Raw genomic sequence first — 23,845 nt, forward strand, 5'->3', positions numbered from 1 at the left:
AGGAGTGGGGAGAGAATGGAGCTATATAGGTGCAAAGCTTTTGTGTACCTATTGAGATTAATTTGGCATTTATCTGAACTAGATTGTGGTAAGTTAAGATATTAAGTGTAGTCCTGAGGGCAGCCACTAAAAATATAACTCAAAAAAATTTAGTAAAAGAAATGCCAAGGGAATTAAAATGGTATACTAGAAAATATCTTTTTGGACACAAAAGGCAGTAATAGAAGAATAGAGGAACAAAAAGATTTAAGACATATAGAAAATAAATAGCAAAATGGCAGATGTGAATCCTACCATATCATTTACTATATTACATAAAAATGAATTATACACTTCAGTTAAACAGCAGAGATAAACACATGGATTAAAAAAAAATGTTCCAACTGTATGCTGTCTACAAAATACACACTTTAGATTGAAAGGTGCAAATAGGATGAAAGTCAAGGATGGAAAAAGACATACAAATAGTAACAATCAAAGAGCTGGAGTAGCTGTGCTAATTTTGGACAAAATAGATTATAAAACAAAAAATTTTTACAAAGAGATATCTGATAATAATAAAAGGGTCAAGTTACCAAGAAGGTATTATAATTGTAAACATATATGCACCTAACAGCAGATCTTTAAGCAAAAACTGGCAAATTGAAAGGAGAAATAGTTCAACAATAATAGTTGAAGACTTCAATATCCTACTTTCAATAATGATGGAGGGACTTCCCCGGTGGTCCAGTGGTTAAGGCTCCATGCTTCCATTGCAGGGGGCACGGGTTAGATCCCTGGTCAGGGAACTAGGATCCCACATGCCGCAAGGTGGCAAAAAAAAAAAAAAAAAAAGAATGGAATAACCAGGCAGAAGATCAATAGAAAACTTTAACAACACAATAAATCAACTAGACTTAATAGATATCTATAGATACCTGTTCCACGCAACGGCATTATAATACACATTCTTCTCAAATGCACCCAGATTATTCTCCAGAAGAGACCATCTGTTGGACAATAAAATAAGTCTCAATAAATTTAAAAGGATTAAAATAATACAAAACATGTTCTCTGTTGATGCAAGATCAAAAAAGTGGCAAGTATTTTAATCTCCCAAGGGAAGCAGATTCAGATCTCTGTCTTGGTTTAATTCTAGTATCCCCACTCTAAGAGTTGCCATTCTCACTACCGCAAGAATTTCAGGTTCTTAACCTTAAATTCCCAAACTCCGTTAATCCCTTGCTCATTTCTTTTTTTTTTTTTTTTTTTTTTGCGTTACGCGGGCCTCTCACTGCTGTGGCCTCTCCCGTTGCAGAGCACAGGCTCCAGATGCGCAGGCTCAGCGGCCATGGCTCACGGGCCCAGCCGCTCCGCGGCATGTGGGATCTTCCCGGACCGGGGCACGAACCTGTGTCCCCTGCATCGGCAGGCGGACTCTCAACCACTGCGCCACCAGGGAAGCCCCCTTGCTCATTTCTTAATCTTGATTTTTCTACTTTGTACTAAGCATCTTGAGTTGGTCTGTGTTTCTCTTGCCGTGTCATGCTATCTTTTAAAGAAATAGTTGCCTCTGGTATAATTTGTGGCCTATGTCACTGATCCTCAGCTATTTTCAATTTATTTTCAATGTCATTTTAGACATAGACACATGAAATGTGTGGCTTTCGAAATTCTTCTCTTGGAGTCCGTGTTCTACTGGTGGGTTCTTCTCAGCCTTCATGCAGGTTTGTCATGAGCTATTGCTCCTTATCTCTCAGTGTCTAGTTGCAGGTATCATCACAAAGTAAACATTCTTCCTGCAGCTGCCTCATCCACAGCCTACTCGTAATTTTTTTTAAGCTTCCTTCTTTCAGAATCACGGGGCAGAAGAAAAAAAAATTAGAAAACAGAACGATATCTTTGAGAGGCATTAGCTCCTCTCCCACATCCTATCCATTATCCGTGCTTTATGTTCTTTATTTTTACATCTGCTTCTTTTTTGCCTCTTTGTTCATTTAACTTCCTTCCCCTCCTGCTTACACCCCCTGAAGACTATAGGAGTTAGAGAACTCAGGGTTGGGATCGTTTTTTTGCTGGTTTATTGAAGTTGCATAAACCATGGAACCCTTCTTTTCAACAGATTCTACTTTGATTTTTACAAGCATTACAAGTAGGAAGTAAAAATCATTTTCAGGGGAGAAAGGACCTAGACTTCATCAAGATTCTTTCCCAATCTCCCATGAACGTAATGGTTGCACACGCTAATCATCACTCCCAAGATTATTCAACAGTCCACTCGGGGCAGACTCTATAGCTGCCAGTTTGGACTCAGGCACATATTAGAGATGTGACTTCAGGCACGTCACTGCATCTCCTTGTACCCCTGCCCTCGTGTGTGCACCCCCTGGGGCACTCCAGAGAACCTTTACCCCAATCTGCCCGGTGAATCAGTTGTGCAGAATATCAGTGGGTACCTTTCTCTGCCCTTCCATCTCCTCCTCCCTCTGGCTTGGCTCCCCTCCCAGTGCCAGGCAAACATGCTCAGCCCTCGGTGCTTTAACAAGTGTCAATGAACAGAAGATATCAGTCAGTCAGCAAGTGCAGTGAACAAAGTGTGTAACTGCCCGGAGACAGTCTACTCTCCTGAGCCAGCTGTCAACACCTGTCTCTTGGGCTCCCGACCCAGGTGGACCTCATCATCCCACCTTCAGAGAACCCTCAGTCCTACCAGCTGCTGCCTGCTGAGCCTGTTGAAATCTCACCCATCTCACCAGCAGGAGCGTCCGGATTTCTTTCCCTGGCAGTTGCCCCCTTTCTCCTTCCTCTCTCTCCCTTCCCAGCTGTCCTCAATTCTTCCCCCCTCCCTCTCTCTCTTTCCTTCTCTTCTCTTCTGTTTCCCTCCTTCCTTCCTTCCCTCCTTCCTTCCTTCCCTCCTTCCTTCCTTCCCTCCTTCCTTCCTTCCCTCCTTCCTTCCTTCCCTCCTTCCCTCCCTCCTTCCTTCCCTCCCCTCCCTCCCTCCCTCCCTCCCTCCCTTCCTTCCTTCCTCTCTCTTTCCTTCTCTCTCGCTTGCTTGCTTGCTGTTGGACACCACTTCCAGCTTCTTTGTAACTGTTTCACAGTGCCACTTCCCACATGATGTGCTACTTTTCCTGTGCCACTTCCCACGTGCCACTTCCCACATGGTAGCCAAGGGCTGGTTTACTGTCTCATGACACTTGTGATAACAGGGATGTTGGACAGTGTGTACCAAGCTGTGATCTATCAAATAAAAGCCCTACAAAATGTTCTGTGGAGAAAGGGCTTAGACTAAATGCCTTTAGGAAATACTATTCATGCCTCTGCTCATGGTGAGACCCACTGCTGATTCCTACAACAAAGGCTTTGACAAGTCCTTCGTTGAAAAACCTGTTGAAACTGTTTATTTTCAAGCTCTCCAAACTTTTTGCTAAGGAACCCTCTTTCTGAGTAATAGCCACTGACATGCAGTAGAAGTAGAGTCTGTGGAACACACTGTGGGAAACATTGAACTCGATGCTCTGTGAGGTTGGTTCCAGATCTAGAGCTGTAGTTTAGTCATTAGCTGACTGTTCCCTTGAAAGGCACATGGGCCATGGCAGGAATGAGGTGCTGGCCAAGTAACTTTCAGTGGAGGAGGATGGGCCTCTTAGTCATGGTTCTTCAGAGACACAAAACCAATAGGATATGTGTATATTTAAGTGTGTGTGTGTGTGTGTGTGTGTGTGTGTGTATGTATACATGTGTGTATATAGAGAGAGATTTAAGGAATTAGCTCACATGACTATGGAAGCCAGCATGTCCAAAATCTGCAGGGCAGGCCAGCAGGCTGGAGACCCAGGGGAGAGCTGGTATTGCAGTTTGGGTCTAAAAGCAGAATTCGCTCTTCCTCAGGGGACGTCAGTCTGTCTTCTACTAAGGCTTCAGCTGAGTGGAGATGCCCACTCACAATACGGAGGACTATCTGCTTTACTCAGAGTCTGCTAATTTAAATGTTAATCTCACTTTTAAAATACCTTCATAGAAACATCTAGAATAATGTTTGTCAGATATCTGGGTAGTGTGGCTCGGCTAAGTTGACACATAAGATTAACCATCGCCAAGGGGAGGGTAGTTATGGTGACTCTAAGTCCTTGATGGCTGTGAGCCTCTAGAGGAGGAGTGGGCACTGACGGACTGTGTCCAGTTTGTCTCTTTGCCGTGGCCCTGGCTGTAGCTGTGATGTTTCGAAAGCACTGGCCAGTAGGTCTTACTCCTTGAAAAATGTTCTGAGATTGATAAGTAGGACAGGGGCTGGGTGGCAGGTAAGTTATCCTGTGACATGGATGTGATCTGCCCATGGATTAGAGAGAATCTAGGATGCACTGTGAGGTCACATCTCTATCATACATAAAGGTATTATCCTTGGCTCCATAGGTGAGAATTTATGTAGCACATTTAATTAAGACAACTGCAGGGGAAAGGGAAGGACCCCTTAGTGAGTGACTTGTAATGAATGGATGACTCCCTCGCCACTCCTCTCCTCTCCCTGGGAAAATGAGGCTCAGATGGGGGTGGTGTAATTAGCACTGAAAGTGAAAAGATTTCACCCTTTCTCTCCTTTCTTCAGCTTTGGGGCACCTATGCTCTTTGGTTTTGTATGCTTGGCTGCCCCTTCTTTCCTTTATGAAGTTCAAGTTGCTTTGGGGTCTTCCTCCAACCCCTTTTCAGAGGGTAATTGGGAGCCTGAATCATACCCTCAGGGTGACTGCACTGCCTGGTCCTGGGTGAAGCTCCAGTCAAAAATTAGTCTCTGGCTCTTTAAAAATCCCTTCTTAGAATTTGTTTGATGTGTTTTTAGGAAATTCTTTTATGATTGGCTTGAATTTATAATTGATAAAAGGCTCTTGTCTTTTCAAAAGAAAGCAACCCAAAAGAGAGCAAAGCATGTGATGGGTGTGTGTGTTGCTATGGAAATAATTGAATGAAAACTTTATTTCCTACTTACACCTATTGATCATAAAGGAGGGAGGAGAAGAAAGTAGGAGTAAAGAGGAGACAAAGGCTTAGAATGTAATCAACACTAATTGAGGAAAAATGGTCACCCAAAGGGTTTCTCCAAGGAGGCTGACCCCCCTGACGAAAATGCCTCCAATTTCCTTTTGCTTTTTTCCCTGCGATGCAGGAGAACTTGCAGGAGAACCTTGGGATCAGAAGCTCTGGGAAACCTCTGATTTCAGTCCCCTGTGCAGATTGAAAAGACACTTTGTGAATCACGTAGAAACCAGCTGCTGACATCGGGGATGGTGTCCAGAGGGGCTTTTGATGCCAGATTGGTTTCAAGTTCAAAAGCCCAAATCAAGCTTCTTTGAGAAGTTCCAGCTCCAGTAGGTTTCAGAGTGCGTTATTTAAAAGCTGTTCTATTAAAATTTGAGGACATATGTAACATTAATGGACAGATCTTTTATGTGTTATTGAGAAATAATTGGCTCTCAAGTGTTTTATTTCTTCAAATATTATTCTAATTATATATCCCCTTAAATATAGTCATGGGTAACTATGGGTAATATTTTTGTTTCCCATTAAAAGTATAATGTAACATGAATCTGTCTGATAGAAGCATAAATGGAGCGATCACCGAATCATAATTTAGAAAGCTCTCTTCATCTTACCCTAGTGTTGGCTGCACAGTATAATCGCCTAGGGAACTTTGAAAAATCTCAACGTCCAGATCAGTTAAAACAGAAGCTAATGCATGGGGCCCAGGCATCAGTATATTTTTAAACTCCTCAGAGGATTCCAGTGTGCGGGGTTGAGAACCACCCACTGATCCAAGTGAAAATAAACTCCGTAGGGCTGGTGGACCTAATACGTGGTAGTACCCGTTTTAAAAACCACCTCTCTGCACAGCACCTTCTCCCGGTTCTCCTGAGGCTCTACTGGTCCCACTGGGGCTAAGAGCTCAGGCTCCTTTCTGCCTTCCTTGCAGGGGCCTCATGCAGACAAATGTTATCAGCTACTCTCTGGAATAAGAAAGCCCTCATTTGTAGCATCTGCTGATTTTCAGATTTTGTATTATGCTCCCAGCAGGCATGGTCAGTTTCACCAGGCGCTACCACTGAGCCTGGAGTCGGGAGGGAAAGGGGCACAGTCAGCTCTCACGGGCCAGCTCCAGACACCATGCCTCCTCTGTGCCCACCCTCAGATACCCCACTCTCCCTTAGGTGGCCATAAGGGTTTTGAGCCACATGGATAGATACTTTGCTGTTTGTATGATAAGCTGGCTTCTCCGGTGTTCTGCTCAGGTAACATAACACCTCCTCCCCCTTAGAGAGTACAGATAAGATTTGGAAAACACCAAGGGAATGCGCCTAAGGCTAGGGATATTTGGGCAGTTGGCCTTCTTGCTGTAATTGATCATGTGAGCCTAAAGTGAGGCATAGATACAGCTCCAGGCGCCTGAGCTGACGTGAGGTTCTTGAGCCTGCAGAGTTGAGAGCCAGGCTCTGAATCAGGATAAATTCACCAAGTTAACAGGGGAGCTCCTGTCCCTGATTCCCCTCCCCACTCGTTACCACGCACTTTCACATAACTTTTCATATTGAATCACTTCGACACCCTTAGGAAGGCCAAGCAGATGCTATCTGCAGGTGAAGAATTCCACTGAAGCTCGGAGAGGTTAAATGGGGTGACTCACCCAAGTTTGAGCAACTTGCCCAAGCTAGTAAGTAACGGGGCAGGACTTGAACCCAGAGCTTCTGACCCTACGGTTAATGCTCTCCTGCCTTGCCTATCAGCCACCTCCCCCTCTGCATGGGTCCAGTCAACTTAGGCAGCAGAGGAAGTGAAACGAAAAGTAGCAGATTCCTGCCTTCCAGTCTTGTGAACCAATTCTCTGCCAGTCCTGCTTTGGAAAGCATGCTTCCTGAAAAGATTGTGAGCTAACAAAGAACATGTTTCTTTAAAATATTAAGTTGAGGATGACATATGAAAGTCTTGTGTCATATGAACGGCTGATGAATTGTGATTCCAAAACTACAATTAGGAGCAACCTCTGCCGACAATGAGTCGAATCCAGAGGATGCCTGGGACTCTGAGAAGTGGCTACAGAAATACGGTTTGAAATCCCAGAAGCTGTCATTTTATGATGTCATTGCTGACTGCTCCTTCCGCCATGCTGATGGAGTTGTTGATATAAAAGCCAAACCAGAGGACGAGTTGGTGCAGACCAGTGCGGTAAGTGAAGTGGACCCCTAGACGGGGATGCCCTGGGAGGGGCATCTAGGACCAGGGCTAGACCCAGGGCAGGACCAAGGTTGAAAGGCAGCATGAATGCTGCCTTTGAAGAAGGATGCCCCTCTGTTCCCTGCCTTACACTTTTCTGAATGCTACTTGTGGGAGTGGAGCTCAAGTCTGAGAATGGCTTCTAGATGTAAGTGAATTAGACAATCATTATACAGAAGCCAGGAGCTGTGCTTATAGAAATTCAGGCATTGGGTCGAAAAAGAAGCCCTTTGTTTCCCCGTATTGAATGGAAGAGAGAAACTGCTGGTGAATATGCCCCAAAGCAGGCATTTCTCCGGTCCTCTTGGACCGTCACTGTATTAGAGCTACATTATTCAAGTGGCTACCAGCCAGCATTTACTGGATTTCCAGTAAACATAAAATTATATTCTCTAAGGGGTTATAGCGTGGTAAGGGTCTATGCTGTAAACTTTTGAAAGGTGTGGTTCCCTTGTGACAGTGGGTCTGAAAGGAATACAGCTTCTCAAAATGCCTGGCTCTGGCTCGTAGTGGAAGGATAGTGATCTGTAGTAGTGGCTCCTAACCTTCAGGGTGCATGAGTCACTGGGTTGGAGGCCGGGCCCAGGAAAGTGCATTTATAACAATCCCCAGAGGATGCCGAAGCTGCTGATCTGGGAGCCACACTTTGAGAAACACTGGTGTGTAGAACAGGACCCAGAAGACTGTCCGAAGTTTAGAATTATAGAAAGACTAAAAAGTGTCTCCCTATGAAACAGAAAATCAGTGTAAAATGAATATTGTAAATCTGTAAAACTGAGGGAAATCTCTTTTAGAAGTTAGTGAAAACCCAGATACACACTGAAGTGAGAGCTAAAATGCAAGCCACAGAGCAGACATGTCAGTCACAGCAGCCCAGCAGGGACTACTTGGAGAGGAAATCAAGGTCCTTCCCAAATGCAGTGTCCCTTTATGTATTCTCTAAGGCTCTGATTCAGTGTCAAGATCATCATTGCGAAACCTCTCAATCCTACAGAGGTGAAACCCCCGTCTCTCTGACACTCCCTCTTAGGCTGCATGGCCACTGGTTCCACACGTCCACCCGAGGAAGTGCTGTTTTCCTTTGGGGCCACGTTAGCCACATGACGTTGTGTTTTTGCCCTCTGATTGCCGTTTACAATGAACTGCAAGGAGGAGAATATCAAAATTGAATGAGAAAAAATGCAGAATTGACGCAAGACTTGTTTCCTGGCTTACATATTGGGATCCAGAGTAATTGCTACATTGCAGGGAAATCTCATTTGTGGGTTTCCTCCCTCAGTACCGTTTTCTGCTTTTGTAGACCTTATTCAGTAATGTTATTGGTTCAGGAAATCATACCTAATTAAATTTTCATTTTTAAAATACGTTAGGCCCTGGATATTTTAAAATATGAATTCGTGTCAATTTGAACATAGCTTACTGCAGGCTCCCAACAGTGTGGTATGCACAGGTCTTCTCTAATACTGATTTTTTCCTTTGCTTTCTTGACAAATTTAAATGAAATTTTGCAGGGATGGTTCGAAGAATTTGGCTTTATAAATGGGGAATTTAACCTCAAACTTCTGACACTAACAAATTATAATATAGTAAAAGTTGAGAAGTGTACAGTATAGCTGCCCTCGTTCACCAATGAAAAAGGGACAATTTTATTATTTATTTATTTATTTTTTTGTGGTACACGGGCCTCTCACTGCTGTGGCCTCTCCCATTGCGGAGCACAGGCTCCAGACGCGCAGGCTCAGCGGCCATGGCTCACGGGCCCAGCCGCTCCACAGCATGTGGGATCTTCCCGGACCAGGGCACGAACCCGTGTCCCCTGCATCGGCAGGCGGACTCTCAACCACTGCGCCACCAGGGGAGCCCGACAATTTTATTTTTAGTATTTGGGGCTACGTATCTGAAACTGGATTTATACCTAAAACTGTGATGTGTGTATAAGGTAGAAAGAAACTGAAGCTGTGAAATAGGTTGATTCTTTAGGGTTCCCCCAGACTCCCACTGGGAAGGACCCCCTAGACTTTTAACTATAAAAACTGCTTTGTAGGTATGGATCCAGGAAATTGAGACACTGAGAAATAAACGACGAAAAATGCCTTGTTGTGTAGCATTTCTAAGATGGATGAGCAGGGGAGGAGAGGAGACAAAAATGCATTTCTAGTTAGGGAATTTGCAGGCAAAGTCTAGTAACTTGATGTCTTGGGGCACCCCTTGAAGTCACGTTGCATTCATGGCCACTTATGTTGCTTGAGCACAAAGCCAGCCCTGATGTTCAGAAACCCACTCTAGTCTCATCACTTATTCCTCCAACAAATATTTATTGAGCCTTCACTATGTACCAGGCAGTGTGGTATGGTGGAAAGTACACCGGAGTTGAATGAGAAGACTTGGGTGTAAATACTGCTTCTACCAGTTACTAAATATGAGATGTTGAGCAAATAATTTAACCTGTTTTGAGTCTCACTCTCCACATCTGTAAAATGGGTGGTGTAAAGTCTAAATTTGAACACTGCACGTATAAGCACGATGCTTGGCACTTAGGAGATGCCCACTAGATGTTGCCTTCCTTGTTTTCTTATTACAAACATGGTGAGTCAGAAAGGAGCATTTATGGAATGCCTACTCACTTTATATGCAAGGTGAATATTTGTGCTCTTGTATCACACATGAGAAAATGAAGTCCCAGGGCCTCCAAGGGGTTAGACAACTCAGCTGAGATCTCGTGGCAGGTAGAGGCAGGGTTTGAATTCACATCTGTTGGGCTCTCAACACCGTGCTTTTCCCATTTGGACACTCTGGTGCCGGACACCTGTGTTCTCGTAACTTCTGGTCTGGTGTGTTTCCATTTGGAAATGCACAGGGCACAGTTGGGAAATGCCACGTGATGGGATTCAGTGTAGGGAGCACGTGGTGAGACTGAGAGAGAGGATGTGTTTCTCCTTCCATCTTTGCACTGCGGTGGAGACATGGTTTGCCTTCCTGCCTGCCTTGAGAACATCAGGACTGATCCCATTATGTGCTTCAACCCTGCCTACAGCAGTCACCCCTGGACCCTGGATTCTCATCCCTGTGTGGCTCTGGCATCCCTTCTGTGAGCCTCTTCCATCCCCCACTGACTCCTAAAACCCCTCCACTGTGCCCCCTGGAACTGGAAGTCATCAGCAGACCCCCGTAGCCTCACATACTCTGAGATGTTCCCTTCCCCTGCTTGTCTGGGTTCTCGCTCAAGGACCCTAGCTTCTCTCCCATTTTCCCTGGGTCTGTGGGCACAGAGGTGGGTGGTGACCTCCTTGCTTCTCTTTGCTGTTTCTTGATCATTCTCCCTCCCTCTTCCCAGGTCATCAGAATGTACCACCCAAGGTACCTTCTGTATCTGACACCCCCTGAGCCTCAGGTCACCCCCACCCATCCTTGAAGATTATAGCTTCTGGCTTGCTGTCACTGGCTCCAGCTGTTTCAATCCTTACTGATGTCAGTTTTTTGTGGATGACCCTTCCCATACCCAGACCTTTCATTTCTCTGACCTGTTCAATGACCTTCTCCTCCATTCCTTCTCTTCCATCCTGCCATGGCATACCCTTGACCTCGTCATGGCAAATAACTGTGTAATCATAACCCACATAATCAATTCCAAAGGTCCCACTCTTTTTAGGTCATTTCCTCTGCTACGCTAATTCCAGTCTTTCAGCCCCATGGGGATATACAGCTGGTTGTTTCTGTGACCTTTTCTCTGTCCTCTATCCTTTGTCCCTTTCATAATCCTCAGCTACTCCCCATGCCTTACATTCTTGCACTTATCCCCAACCTTATCCCCAACCTTTGTTAAACCCAGCTTTCTGCCTTATACTCGTGCAGTTGACTCTGATGAAGGAAACTGGAGAAAAACACACAGCCACCTGGTTTCACTTTAAATTCCTGACGTCTGATTTCAGGCAGATCTTTTGTGCCGCTGCCCCGCACTCTGCTCGGGTTTACCATCCACTGTGACTCCTGTTCTCTGAGATGCCTGCCTCCTCTCTCCTCACACCTCCAACACCTCCTCCTCCCCACCCGCTCTTAGCAGGAGACCTTGCTTCGCAGTTCACCGAACACTGAAGTGAACATCCGTGAACATTTGCCTCCACGTTACAAATCCCCGGGCATCTGCACCTGTACGCTCTACCCCTGTTTCTTCTAGGATGGCTGAATCGTCCTCACCAACCAACCCTTCCACGTGTGCACTGACCCCTATCCTCTCTTTCATCCATTCTCCCCCTTTCCAGTCTGTGTCATTATTATTGTCCTCATTTCTAGCTCTTTCCTGTCAGCATAAAAAACGTGGCGGTACTTCTCCCATCTTAAAAATACAATTCTTTGACCCCCGTCTTCGTCTCTGGCTCTGCCTCTTTTGCCTTATTCCTCTGTTCATGTTTGGAACCCAATGCCTCAGTAGTTTTGTAAATTCTTTTTCTCTAATCCCATAGTTCTCCCGTGCTCTCTTGAATATACTCCAATGAGGCAAAGGTCTCACTCTTTCCGAGGACCCCTGAATTGCTAAATTCAGAGGTTAATTCTCTGTCTCTTTCTTACTTGACCTGTTACCACCAGTTGCTATTGTTGGTTACTTCCATGAAATTCTTTGGCTTGCAGAAAATACACTGTCTTGTTTTTCTGCCTAGCTCACTGGCTAACCTTTTTTTTTTTTTTTAAATCAGAGAATTTTATGAAACATTTTATTTTTTAAAAACCTTTTTATTGGAGTATTGTTGTTTTACAATGTTGTGTTAGTTCCTACTGTACAGCAAAGTAAATCAGCTATATGTATACACATATCCCCTCTTTTTTGGATTTCCTTCTCGTTTAGGTCACCCCAGAGCACTGAGTAGAGTTTCCTGTGCTACACAGCCGGTTCTCATTAGCTATCTATTTTATACATAGTATCTATTGTGTATAAATGTCAATCCCCATCCCCCAGTTCATCCTGGCTAATCTTTCTCAGTCTTCCTTGTTGTTTCCTTCTCATTTTCCCAATCTCTATCTGCCGAAGGGCCTCAAGGCGCAGTCCCTGGACCTCTTCTCTATCTGCTCTCATTCTCTGGATGACCTCATCCGGCCCCGTGGCTTTTAATACTGTGTGCGTGCTGGTGACTTCCAACTTTAAATCTCCAGCCCTGAGTCCTTCCCTGGCCTTTGCCGGACTACTTGCCATGTTACTGGGATGTCTAATAGGCATCTGGAACCTAACACATCGACACTGAATCCCCATCTTTCCCTTCAAGGCTGCTCTCCCATAATCTTCCTCCCATCAATTTATTGCCACTCCACTTTTTTAGTTCTTTGGGCCAAAAACCTGGGAGTCATTCCTGACTCCCCTCTTTTATCTCATACCCACATCTGATCTCCCATTAAATCCTGTCAGTTCTACCTTCATAATATACCTGTAAATCAGCATCTGGCCACTTCTCACCATTCCTACCTCTGGTCCAAGCCCCCTCACTGATCTCCCGACTCTGCCCTTGACTATCTACAGTCTATTCTCAGCAGAGTATCCACAGTTATCCTTTAAAATGAAAAAAGGGGGCTTCCCTGGTGGCGCAGTGGTTAAGAATCCACCTGCCAATACAGGGGACACAGATTCGAGCCCTGGTCCGGGAGGATCCCACATGCTGCGGGGCAACTAAGCCCGTGTGCCACAACTACCGAGCCTGCGTTCTAGAGCCCGCGAGCCACAGCTACTGAGGCTGCGTGCCACAAATACTGAAGCCCGCACGCCTGGAGCCTGGGCTCCGCGACAAGCCACCACAACAAGAAGCCCGTGCACCATTCACTGAAACTAAAGCCTGCGCACAGCAACGAAGACCCAACGCAACCATAAATAAATAAATTTATTTTTTAAAAAAACCCGAAAACTGTTTAGAAATGAAACTTTTAAATTGTGAGTAAGACAAGTATACATTGTGTCATTTTTCTAAGAGAATAGATCTGGAAAGTTCTCATCACAAGAAAAAAATTGTAACTGTGGGGTGATGAAGGTTAACTAAACTTACCATGGTGATCATTTCCCCGTATATCCATATATCAAATCATTATGTTGTACACCTAAAACTAATAAAACGTTAAATGTCAGTTGTATCTCAATTTAAACGCATTGTGCCGCTTCTTATGTTAAGGCCCTCGGATGGTTCCTTTTGTCATTCAGAGGACAAGCCAGAATCGCTCCGTCAGTGAGCAAGCTTCACAGCATCTGCTCCCTGGTCCTCCTCCTGTTTCTGCGGCTTCATCTTGCTCTTTGCCTCACTCACCGTGTTTCGGCTATACTGCCCTTCCTAAAAGTCCACAGACATGCTAGGCAAACACTTACCTAGGGCTTTTGTCATTGACGTGTCCTCAGACTCCCCCTAGACCTCCGAAGGGCCACACGCTTTGTTCCCTCAGGGTTCAGTCATATTTCATCTTCTCTCTTTTTTTTTTTTTTGCGGTACGCGGGCCTCTCGCTGCCGTGGCCTCTCCCGTTGCGGAGCACAGGCTCCGGACGCGCAGGCTCAGCGGCCATGGCTCACGGGCCCAGCCGCTCCGCGGCGCGTGGGATCTTCCCGGACCGGGGCCCGAACCCGTGTCCCCTGCATCGGCAGGCGGACTCTCAACCACGGCGCCACCAGGGAAGCTCTCATCTTCTCTTTGAGGCTTTCCCTTCTAGGTTTTAACTTGCCCCTTCCCCTCCCCTGTCCCTCAGCATTCTCTCTTCTCCTTCCTTGCCTTATTTGTCTCCACAGCATTTGTCATCCTCTGACCTGCTAGATGAGTATTGGTTTATCATCTGGCTCTTTTCCTGTCATGTGAGCTCCATGAAGGCAGGGATTTGGGTCTTCTTTTATGGACTGTGTTCCTGGTGCTTAGAACAGGGCCTGGCGGAGTGGTGCTTGATGCATTTATAAACTGGTTGGGTGAGTGATAGAGACAGTCCTTCGGAAAGCTCTCTTTGTGGGAGGACTTTGTCCTTGGGCCAGTTCCGTATGTCCAGGAAGGACCCTAGATGTGGCATGCGGTTCTTTACTACTTTTCTTCATTTGGCGCTGGGAGTAACAGTGGAAAGATGCTTGGGGTGTCTTAAGTCCCACCTCCTCTAGATCTCCCTGACCCTCTAGTCCATTGTGAACTCTTTCTTCTTTGCCAGAACTTGCCCAATCATTACTGTCTCAACCCAGGACCAGGTACTGGGTGCTAGTGTTCTACACTGCTACTTTCTCTGTGTTTGTATATATTGGTGTGTGCCTGTGTGTGTGTTTAGCATCTCCCTGCTGGAAACATTAGCTTCTCTGGGCACAAGTGGGATTGCCCATGTCTTGCTGACCATCATTCACGACATCCAGTGCAGGGCTCCATATGGAGTAGGCCCCGGTAATAAGTTTGGTTGAACCAACTGTTGAATGATTTTATGGTGGGAGCGAGTGCTAGGAGCTGTGTAATAAGGCAGAGGTAGAGGTACCATCTGGGGACTTTTCTTCTTTGAAAGGCTTCTGAGTGGCTTCTGTCCTGTGTCTTTTCCTTAGGAGACCAACAAGAAGACAGTGCATGCGAAATACTGCAGCAGATTTGTCCATGCTCCCTGGAAGGATGGGAGCTTGGTCCACGTCTGCATTACCAAGGAGAAGTACACATGGTACAGTGAGAGAATTCATGCAGTCCTGGCCCGGATCCAGAGGAGGTTGGTGTACTGCATGAGGGTACATTGCATGATCCAGTCTCTCTTGAAATTCAAGTCTGTTTGAGCCCTTGGTAAAGCTCAACCAGGAGAAATGGCCAGTAAGCATTGTTACGTCAGGGTTGCCATCTGATGGTTTGCTGTTGGCCTCATTGTTAATAACCAAAGGGGATGTTTGGATGCAGATTCTGAGCTGCCTTGATGCCAGTGCAGACTCTGGAAAACAGCAAACAAAGGTGTAGTTGTCATGTTGATTGTGCATCACTGTAGGAGGCAAAGGAACACTTCTGCTAATGTCTTGCATTTTCTGTGGGCCCCAGGTGTATAGCAGACTGTATGACACCTGTCCTCTGTACTCTTGAATATTACCTTTCAAGGCAACTGTTACAATGTTGTGAAACATTTATATGCAATGGAATAATATATATATACATATTAGAAATCTGCTAAAAATAACTTCATGTGCTCCCTCTCAACCCTGCTGGTTCTTAAAATATGGTAATGCTCATAAGAGTCTAGTGTACTAGGCTGTGACCTCAACATCAGCTCCATGGGGTGACCTAGCTCAACGCCTTCATCTCGCTGATGCCAAGGGAGGTGCTCTAGATGATGCTCTAGAATATGAAGACCACGTCCATTTAGGTGCATGGGCCCTAAGGTCAGGTAGAGCTGGATTCTAACCCCAGTCTGCTATTTTCTGTGACCCTGGGCAGGTTAGTCAGTGTCTGTGTGCATCAGCTTTCTCATTTATAAAGCAGGAATGATAATGCCATTTACAAATGTGTTCTGTGGATTAGATTAGATACTAAGTCTAATGAGTTTAGGCTAGTACCCAGCCTGTAGTAGTCACTTGCAATCAGAGCGTTTTCCCTCCTTCCATGTTTTCTGTTATAAACCACAAGCTGCAGACACCTGTCTCCCCCCATATATACTCTGCAGAGCCCCAGTTTCTCAAAACCCAGCTGATGATGGGTTACTCAGAAAAAGTCATCCTTGCTTCTGGAGTCTTCTGTGCTTATGGTTTTGGGATTGACTCCCTTAGGAGAGTAGTTTGGATTTCAAATCTGGGGAAAAGGAAGCTGCTTAGAAGACACCCCACCTGGCAGCTCCTGGGTCTGTTTGTCCCTCTCCTCCCACCAGGTATCAAGGGTTGCCGGGAAGGTTTCTCTCCTCTTGTATTTTCTGGAAGACTTCATGGAGAATTAGTATCATCTCCCCCTTAAATGTTCATGGAATTCACCATTGAAGCCATCTGGGCCTGGAGCTTTTCTTTGTGGGAAGGTTTTTTTTTTTTTTTTTAACGCTGCATTCAATTTCTTTAAATATACATAGAGCTGATGTTGGTCATTTATGTCATCTTTATTTTCTAAGTCTGACTGGAGGTTATCCATCCTATCAATCTTTTCAAAGAAATGGCTTCTGGTTTCACTGTTGTTGTTTTGTTTTGTTTTGTTTCTCTGTAGGGTTTTCTCCTTTCTATGCCATTGATTTCTACTCTTATCTTTATTATTTCCTTCTTTCTCTTTACTCTGGGTTTGAGTTTTTTGAGGTAGGTACTTAGATCACTGATCTTGGCCTCCCTTTCTAACATAAACATTTAATTTTATACATTTCCCTCTGAGTAGTGCTTTAGCTGTCTCTCACGAATTTTGATATGTTGTATTTCATTTCATTCATCTCAAAACATTTTCTAATTTCCCCTTTGATTTCCTCTTTGACCAAAGGGTTACTTCCCAAGTATTTGTGGATTTTTCCCGATAGCTTTTAATTTCACTGTGGACAGAGAAATACTGTATGATTTCAGTTCTTAGAAATCCGTTGAGATCTGTTTTGTGGCCCAGAACATGAAGAAAAAAACACTTTTGTTGGGTGGAGTATACTTTAAATATCTCAGCTCAAGTTGGTTGATAATATTATTAAAATCTTCCATATTATTACTGATTTTCTGCTTAATTATTCTATAAATTATTGAGAGAAGGGTGTTAGAATCTCCAACTATAGTTGTGTATTTGTCCAATTTTTCTTTCAGTTCTAAAATTTTTTCTTCATGTAATTGGAAGCTCGATTAGCCAATACATGTACATTTAGTGTTGTTAGGTCCTCTTGATGACTCAACTCCCTTATTGTTATGAAATGTCCCTTTTTATCTTTGGTAATATTCTTTGTTATGGAGTCTGCTTTGTCTAATATCAATATAGCTACTCTGGCTTCCTTTTGTTATTTTCTGCAGGATTTCTCTTTTTTCTGTCCTTTTACCTTTACCTATATGTATCTTATATTGAAATAGGCTTCTTGTCAACAGAATATGTAAGGATATTATTTTTAATCCAATCTGACAATCCCTGCTTTTCATTGGAGTGTTAAGATCATTTATATTTAATGTGATTATTGATTTAGTTGGATTTAAACCTAAGATCTTGCTGTTTGTTTTCTATTCGTTCCACCTGTTCTTTGTTCCCTTTTTACTCTTATTCTGCCTACTTTGGTTTGAATATTTTTTACGATTCCATTTCATCCCCACTATTGGCTTGTTAACTCTGCCTCTTTGTTTTGTTTTGTTGTGGTGTGACTACTTTAGCATTTACAATATGCATCTCTAACTTATCACAGTCTAGCTTCAAATAATAATATATTGCTTCATGTACATCATGAAGGTCTTCAGCTTCCATTCCCTTTCTGACTTGTCTGTTGCTGTCCTACACACTTTACTTCCACATATGCTATAAACCCAAAATACATTATAAACAATCAGTTGTCTTGTAAACAGATTTAAAATGAGAATAAATGTATTTTGTATTGATTCACATATTTGTGATTTCTGTTGCTCTTCAGTCTGTTTGTATAGATCCTGGCACAGGTCTGTTGGTGATGCATTCTCTCAGCTGTTTTAGTCTGAAAAACTCTTGAATTTACTTTTATTTGTGGAAGGTATTTTTGCTAAGTATAGGATTCTAGGTTTACAGTTTTATCTTTTAATACTTTAAAAATTGTTCCCCATTCTTTTTGGCTTGCATGATGAGAAGTCACCTATTATTCCTATGTTGTCTCTGGTTCCTTTTAAGATTTTTTTCTTTATCACTAAATTTCAGCCATTATATTATGATGTGTCATGGTTTGTTTTTTTGGTTTTTTTTTTCTTTCTATTTGGGTTCTTTGAGCTTCTTGGATCTATGGGTGTATTGTTTTCATCAAAACTGGAAACATTTGATTGTATTTCTTCAAATATTTTTCTGTGCCCCTTTCCCCCTCCTTAGTGTCTAATTACACACGCGTTAGACTCCTTGATATTGTTCCATGGGTTGCTTATTCTGTTATATTTTTTTAACCTTTTTCTCTCAGTGTTTTATTTTGGATTGTTTACTATTACTGTGTCTTTCTTAAAATTCCCTGATCTTTTCTTCTGCTAGTGTCTACTTCACTGTTAATAGCATGCAGTGTATTTTTCATTTCAGTCATTGTATATCTCTAGACGTTTCCTCAGAGGATTCTTTTTGGATCTTCCGTTCCTCTCCTCATTCTGTTCCTACTTTACCTTCTTGAACGTATGGATTATGTTTGCAATAGCTGCGTAACATCCTTTTTGGCAAATCCTATCATCTGTGTCATTTTCAGGTACGTTTCTTTTGATCTGTCTTTCTTCTGGTTATGGGTCATCGTTTCCTGCTTCTCTGTGTGCCTGGTAATTTTCTACTGGATGCCAGATATTTTGAATTCTACATTGTCGGGTACTGGATTTTGATGCATTTTTTATGTGTGTTCTGTGACGCAGTTGTTACTTGGAATGCAGTAAGTTACTCTGGGGCTTGCTTTTAAGTTCTGTCAGCGTAGGTGCAGGGGAGCCTTTAGTTCAGGACTAATTTGGTCCTACTATTAAGGCAATACCGTTGTGAGGACTCTACTTGAGGCCACATGCATTATGGAGGCTTTTCCACTCTGGCTGATTGGAAGATGAACTATTTCCAGACTTGCGTGAGCTCTGAGGGGTTGGTCCATCTATTACTTTTTCGGTGATTTATTCCCTGACTTCAGTAGTTTCTTCACGCACATGCCCTGATCATAACTTAGCCAAAGTCTCCAGGGCACCCTTCTGCAGATATCTGGAGCACATTCTCTCTCCCTTTCAATCTCTCTTTCCATCCCTCTCTGACGCGCTTTCTCTCCTATGTAGTGATCTCCTCTTCAGTGTTTTGCCCTGTAAAGTCTAATTGACTGGGCCTTGCCGAACTCTGAACTCAGTTTCAAGTATTTTTTTGGTCTGCCCCACCCTCTCCCCCAGGGTTTGCCTGCAACCATGAATTTAATCTACATCCTGTGATGGGATCCTGAGCCTGGACCACAGAAGCAGTCCTGCTTACACGACCACCTAGCGCTTGGTTATTCCTGGGATCTGGGGTTGCTTGATTCTATCCATAAGCTTCACTGAAGCTTCAGGAATGTGCTGGCATGACTAGCTTGACTGCAGTCAGCAGGGTTAGAAGAATACATGGTGTGAAGTCATAGCTAAAGGCCTCAAAAATACCAGATGACTGGAAGTAATTTACTTTTGGCTTTGGAGCCCAGTATTGGATTTATTTTTCTGTCCTATTGATTTTCCTCTGTAGACGTATCATTAAGTTCTTAGGACGATGCTCTGAGTGCCACAGGCTCTAGCCATTCCCTTTCAACTATTTCCTGCCTAGGATCCAGTGGCTACAGGATGGGAGTCAAGTCCTTTTCGGAAAAGTGCCTAGTGATTGTGTCTACATTCTCATTGACACATCTCACTCAATGAAGGGGAAACTGGACCTGGTGAAGAACAAGATCATCCAGCTCATGCAGGTGAGATGGAGCTCTCGGGATCAGGCACCTGGGGGCCGAGTATCATGAGTGCGTCTCCGCCAGTCAGCACCTGTAGTGGTTGTCAGAGATGCACAGGCCAGGCGTGCACTCAGAAATCACAGAAAAGCCACTTCAGAAAAAGGCTCCCTTTTGCCAGTGAGAGCATCATCCGTTCTTTGCAAGCAGACCCTTCCTTCTGTGGGTCCTTCCTGTAACACACGGGTTGCTAAGGAAATTTCTATGTCCATTGCCCCAGGTTTTCTCTATCCTGGAATCTGTGGTGTGCACACGCCTCCACTGTCTTCCAGATACTCTTCAGCTCGGCATGCTTATTTTAATTACCAGTGCGTGTTAGGGATGCTGCATGTGTGGGAGGAGCGTGGGCTGACGGTCAGGAGCTTCTGGTCCTTATTCCACCTGTGCTGCCTCTGAGTTGTACTACCCAAAGCAGGCTGCTAACACTCCCTAGCTCCTAGTTTCCACACATATAAACGGGTATCAGAGTGCTGTCATGACTTGGTAGTATTCATGTGAGTATGAACCATAGTAAACAATTGCAGGGAGTGTTTGACAAATACGAAATAGAATTTTTAATTTGATGAACTTCTGCTGGAGGAACATGAGCTGATGGATGGAAGGCAAGTGAATAAAATAGCTTTACCAAAAAGATGTTGACCAAAAAGATGTTGCCCAAAGCGATAACACTGTTTCGGATTCTTTTAAGCATTTAGTGTGCATATTCGGTATACCATTAATGTCAGTATTAAACACAGGATATAATATCACATTATATACATAAACTTATATGTGACATATATATATGTGTTTATACATATATACATTTGTAAATTTTTAATATCCAAACTGTGTGTAAATTTTATTTAAATGCCTTTTGAACTAGAAAACATTTTCTCTCTTGAATGTAATTTTTAGCTTCTAGAACTGAAAAGAGGTATCAAACGATTAAAATGTATCAAACCCTGGCCTGTCCTAATCTTTTCTCACACATAAGTGGTTTCATGGCTAAATACTAATTGTCTCTTACAGGAACAGCTGAAGTATAAAAGGAAATTCAATTTTGTGCAGTTTGATGCTCAGGCCGTTGCTTGGCAGGAAAAACTTGTTGAAATTGATGAGGATAATTTGAAAGGGGCCCAGGCCTGGGTTAGAGACATTAAGGTAAGAAGGAGGCTGGGTCCGGGAGAAGAAGGATAGAGATCAGGATAGAAATGCTTGAGAAATGCTTTGAACGCCAAGGATAGCCATGGCTTCACATAGACGTTCATTTTGCTTACAGAGGTCATGTTAATTCAGTCTTTTCTGTCAATATCTAACATTTAGATAAGCTTCTATTGACAGCACTTCCCTTGGCTCAAGTCTCAGCACTTTTATGAAAACAAATTTCAAAATACAATTTTTTTTTTTACTTAAACATTCATATTTGTTTCTTCTGACGCTTCATTCTTGCTTCAAATGATATATTACAGCTGCTTTTAACAGTGGACTTTGTTCAAAAGTAATGAACTTGTGGAAACATACAGTACAGTGTGAGTGGTAAGGGCTGAAAGCAAGGAGAGAGATAGGGCAGCAGGATATCATAAGAAGGTGAAATACTTTCTTCAGGCCTGCATTTTACTTGGAGAACTTTAAAGCTTCTGCTCTTGGCATTTACACAGACTAGGGAGAATTTGCCTTTCCTCAAATTTTCTCTTGCCTTGAACTTAATTTTAAAAGTTCTTTTTCTAGAACCACATAGCATTCCAGATATTTAAGATATACTAAAACTGAGACCAAGAGTTATTCTTAGAGGTCCAATATGGATCGCAAGTATCTTTAAAATAGTTCAGTGCCTGAGTTTAGAGTCCTGGATTTGACAAGAAGCCACAAATGGGCGTTAGTGACTCTCCCTGAATATTAACCAAGCAGAACTTGCACTGTCATTGAGATGTTCTAGAGTTCCCTTGGGAGTTGTTTTTTAAAAATGGAAGGAAGGGGAATTCAGGGGCAATACAGTGGTTAGGATTTGTGCTTTCACTGCCAAAGGCCCGGGTTCGATCCCTGTTTAGGGAAGATCCCATAAGCTGCACAGCATGGCCAAATAAATAAATAAATAAAATTAAAATGGGAGGAGGAAATCTATAAGAAATATTAATGCCTGTAAAATTTTGTCCTAACTGGCTACCTTATGCTGGGAAAGAATATTAAATTCATAAACAATTTGTTAAATTGGTTCCTTGGGACATATGTTGTCTTCTTTTACAGTAGGAAATACCTTAAGTCAGAGCCCACTAATTTAGAGTTTGTGATAACAAGATATTATATATGTAATCTCATTGGGTGAAAACATAAGTGGGTTCTCCTTCGTGTAAAAATCACTGATGCATAGTATCAGCCATCTACGTGGCTGAAGATACGTCAGATCATTTTTTTGTAAAGTGTGATTCTGGTCTCTTCAAAAGTCTTCATTGAAGAACCCTTGCTTGCTTGCTGAATGTGCAAAATTCATTTTCAAGAAGACCAGATTCCTCTATTATTCTTTGGACTGGTTTGGTCCAGGAATCAACCCAGTAAGTTCAGGACAACGCTCAGACGTTCTGAGCCTGCCGTGTGCTGGTGTCACAGAGCAGTGGTCAGCTGGCATAGCCAGTCCTTGGGTAAGAGAATTTTAAAAATTTTAGTTGTTATTATTTTTCTTTTACGGCACGCGGGCCTGCCACTGTTGTGGCCTCTCCCGTTGCGGAGCACAGGCTCCGGATGCGCAGGCTCAGCGGCCATGGCTCACGGGCCCAGCCGCTCCGCGGCATGTGGGATCTTCCCGGTCCGGGGCACGAACCCATGTCCCCTGCATCGGCAGGCGGACTCTCAACCACTGCGCCACCAGGGAAGCCCAGTTACTGTTATTTTTAAGTTCTAGAAGTTCCATTTGATTCTCCTTCATGTCTTTTTTTCTTCTCTGATGAGACCTTCTTTTTCTTTGCTGATGAATTTTAGTTTTCATTTGTTTCAAGATTGTTGATAATTGCTAGCTGAAGTATTTTTTTCATGGCTAATGTAAAATTTTTGTCGAATAACTCTAATATATTTGTCTTCTTGCTGTTGGTATCTATTATCTTTTTCATTTGAGGTTGAGAGCTTCCTGCTTCTTGGTACGATGGACTGATTATCAGTTGAATCCTAGACATTTTTGTTTCATGTTATGAGGCTCTGGATATTCTTCTAGCCTTCTGTTTAGTTGGCTGTGTCTCACACTGCGCTGTCAGGGGGATGGGTGGGCCCTGCATCATACTTCCAGGTGCAGGTTGAAGTTCAAGTTCCCCACTCGAACTCTGTTGACACCTGATGGGGAGGAGTACCTTGTTACTGCTGGGTGGGAGGGGACATCACTGGGCAGGGAGGACGTGGTACAGTTGGTGGGGATGAACGTCCCAGCTCACTACTTGGCTTCCTTGTATACCACTCTGGCAGAAGTGTTAGGTGATTTATTTTATTTATCCTACTTGGTGTTATCTGACCTTCTTGGGTCCATGGGGTTATGTCTGTCATTGTTTTTGGAAAATTCTCAGCCATTATTTATTTTTCAAATATTTCTTCTGTCCTGTTTTCCCTCTTCTCCTATGTTTCCAATTAAGCGTATATCAGACCATTTGATACTGTTCCACAGCTCTTTGGTGCTCTTTTCTGTTTTGATTTGCTGTTTTTTCTCTTTGTATTTTAATTTGGGTAATTCCTATTCCTCTATCTTCACGTTCACTACTTCTTTCCTTGGCTGTTTTGAACCTATAGTCATTCCTCTGTATCTATAGGGTCCTCATTCATGGATTCACCCAACCCCAGATGGAAATTTTTTTTTAATTCCAGAAAGTTCCAAAAAACAAAACTTGAATTTGCTGCATGCTGGCAACTGTTTACATAGCATTTGAACTGTATTAGGTATTATACATAATCTAGAGACGATTTAAAGTGTACGGGAGGTTGGGACTTCCCTGGTGGCGCAGTGGTTAAGAATCCTCCTGCCAATGCAGGGGACACGGGTTCGAGCCCTGGTCCGGGAAGATCCCACATGCCGCGGAGCAACTAAGCCCGTGCACCACAGCTACTGAGCCTGCACGC

The 23,845-nt window shown here is 43.5% G+C and overlaps 1 protein-coding gene across 2 annotated transcripts in view; it reads left to right on the forward strand.

Annotated features, from left to right (window-relative positions):
* The window catches only part of VWA3B (von Willebrand factor A domain containing 3B), a gene marked incomplete at both ends in the record, with an annotated part of 205,589 nt that overhangs the window by 86,224 nt on the left and 95,520 nt on the right, over positions 1–23,845 (forward strand). For both annotated transcript variants that reach the window (XM_082851818.1, XM_082851817.1), the window contains 4 exons: positions 7,001–7,191; positions 14,766–14,920; positions 19,597–19,735; positions 20,783–20,914. In XM_082851818.1, the coding sequence (XP_082707944.1) occupies positions 7,001–7,191; positions 14,766–14,920; positions 19,597–19,735; positions 20,783–20,914 (617 nt within the window). The remainder of the gene's footprint in view (positions 1–7,000; positions 7,192–14,765; positions 14,921–19,596; positions 19,736–20,782; positions 20,915–23,845) is intronic.

This window comes from Leucopleurus acutus (genome assembly GCF_964270905.1).
Source record: "Leucopleurus acutus genome assembly, chromosome: 12".
In the NCBI taxonomy this organism is placed as follows: domain Eukaryota; kingdom Metazoa; phylum Chordata; class Mammalia; order Artiodactyla; family Delphinidae; genus Leucopleurus; species Leucopleurus acutus.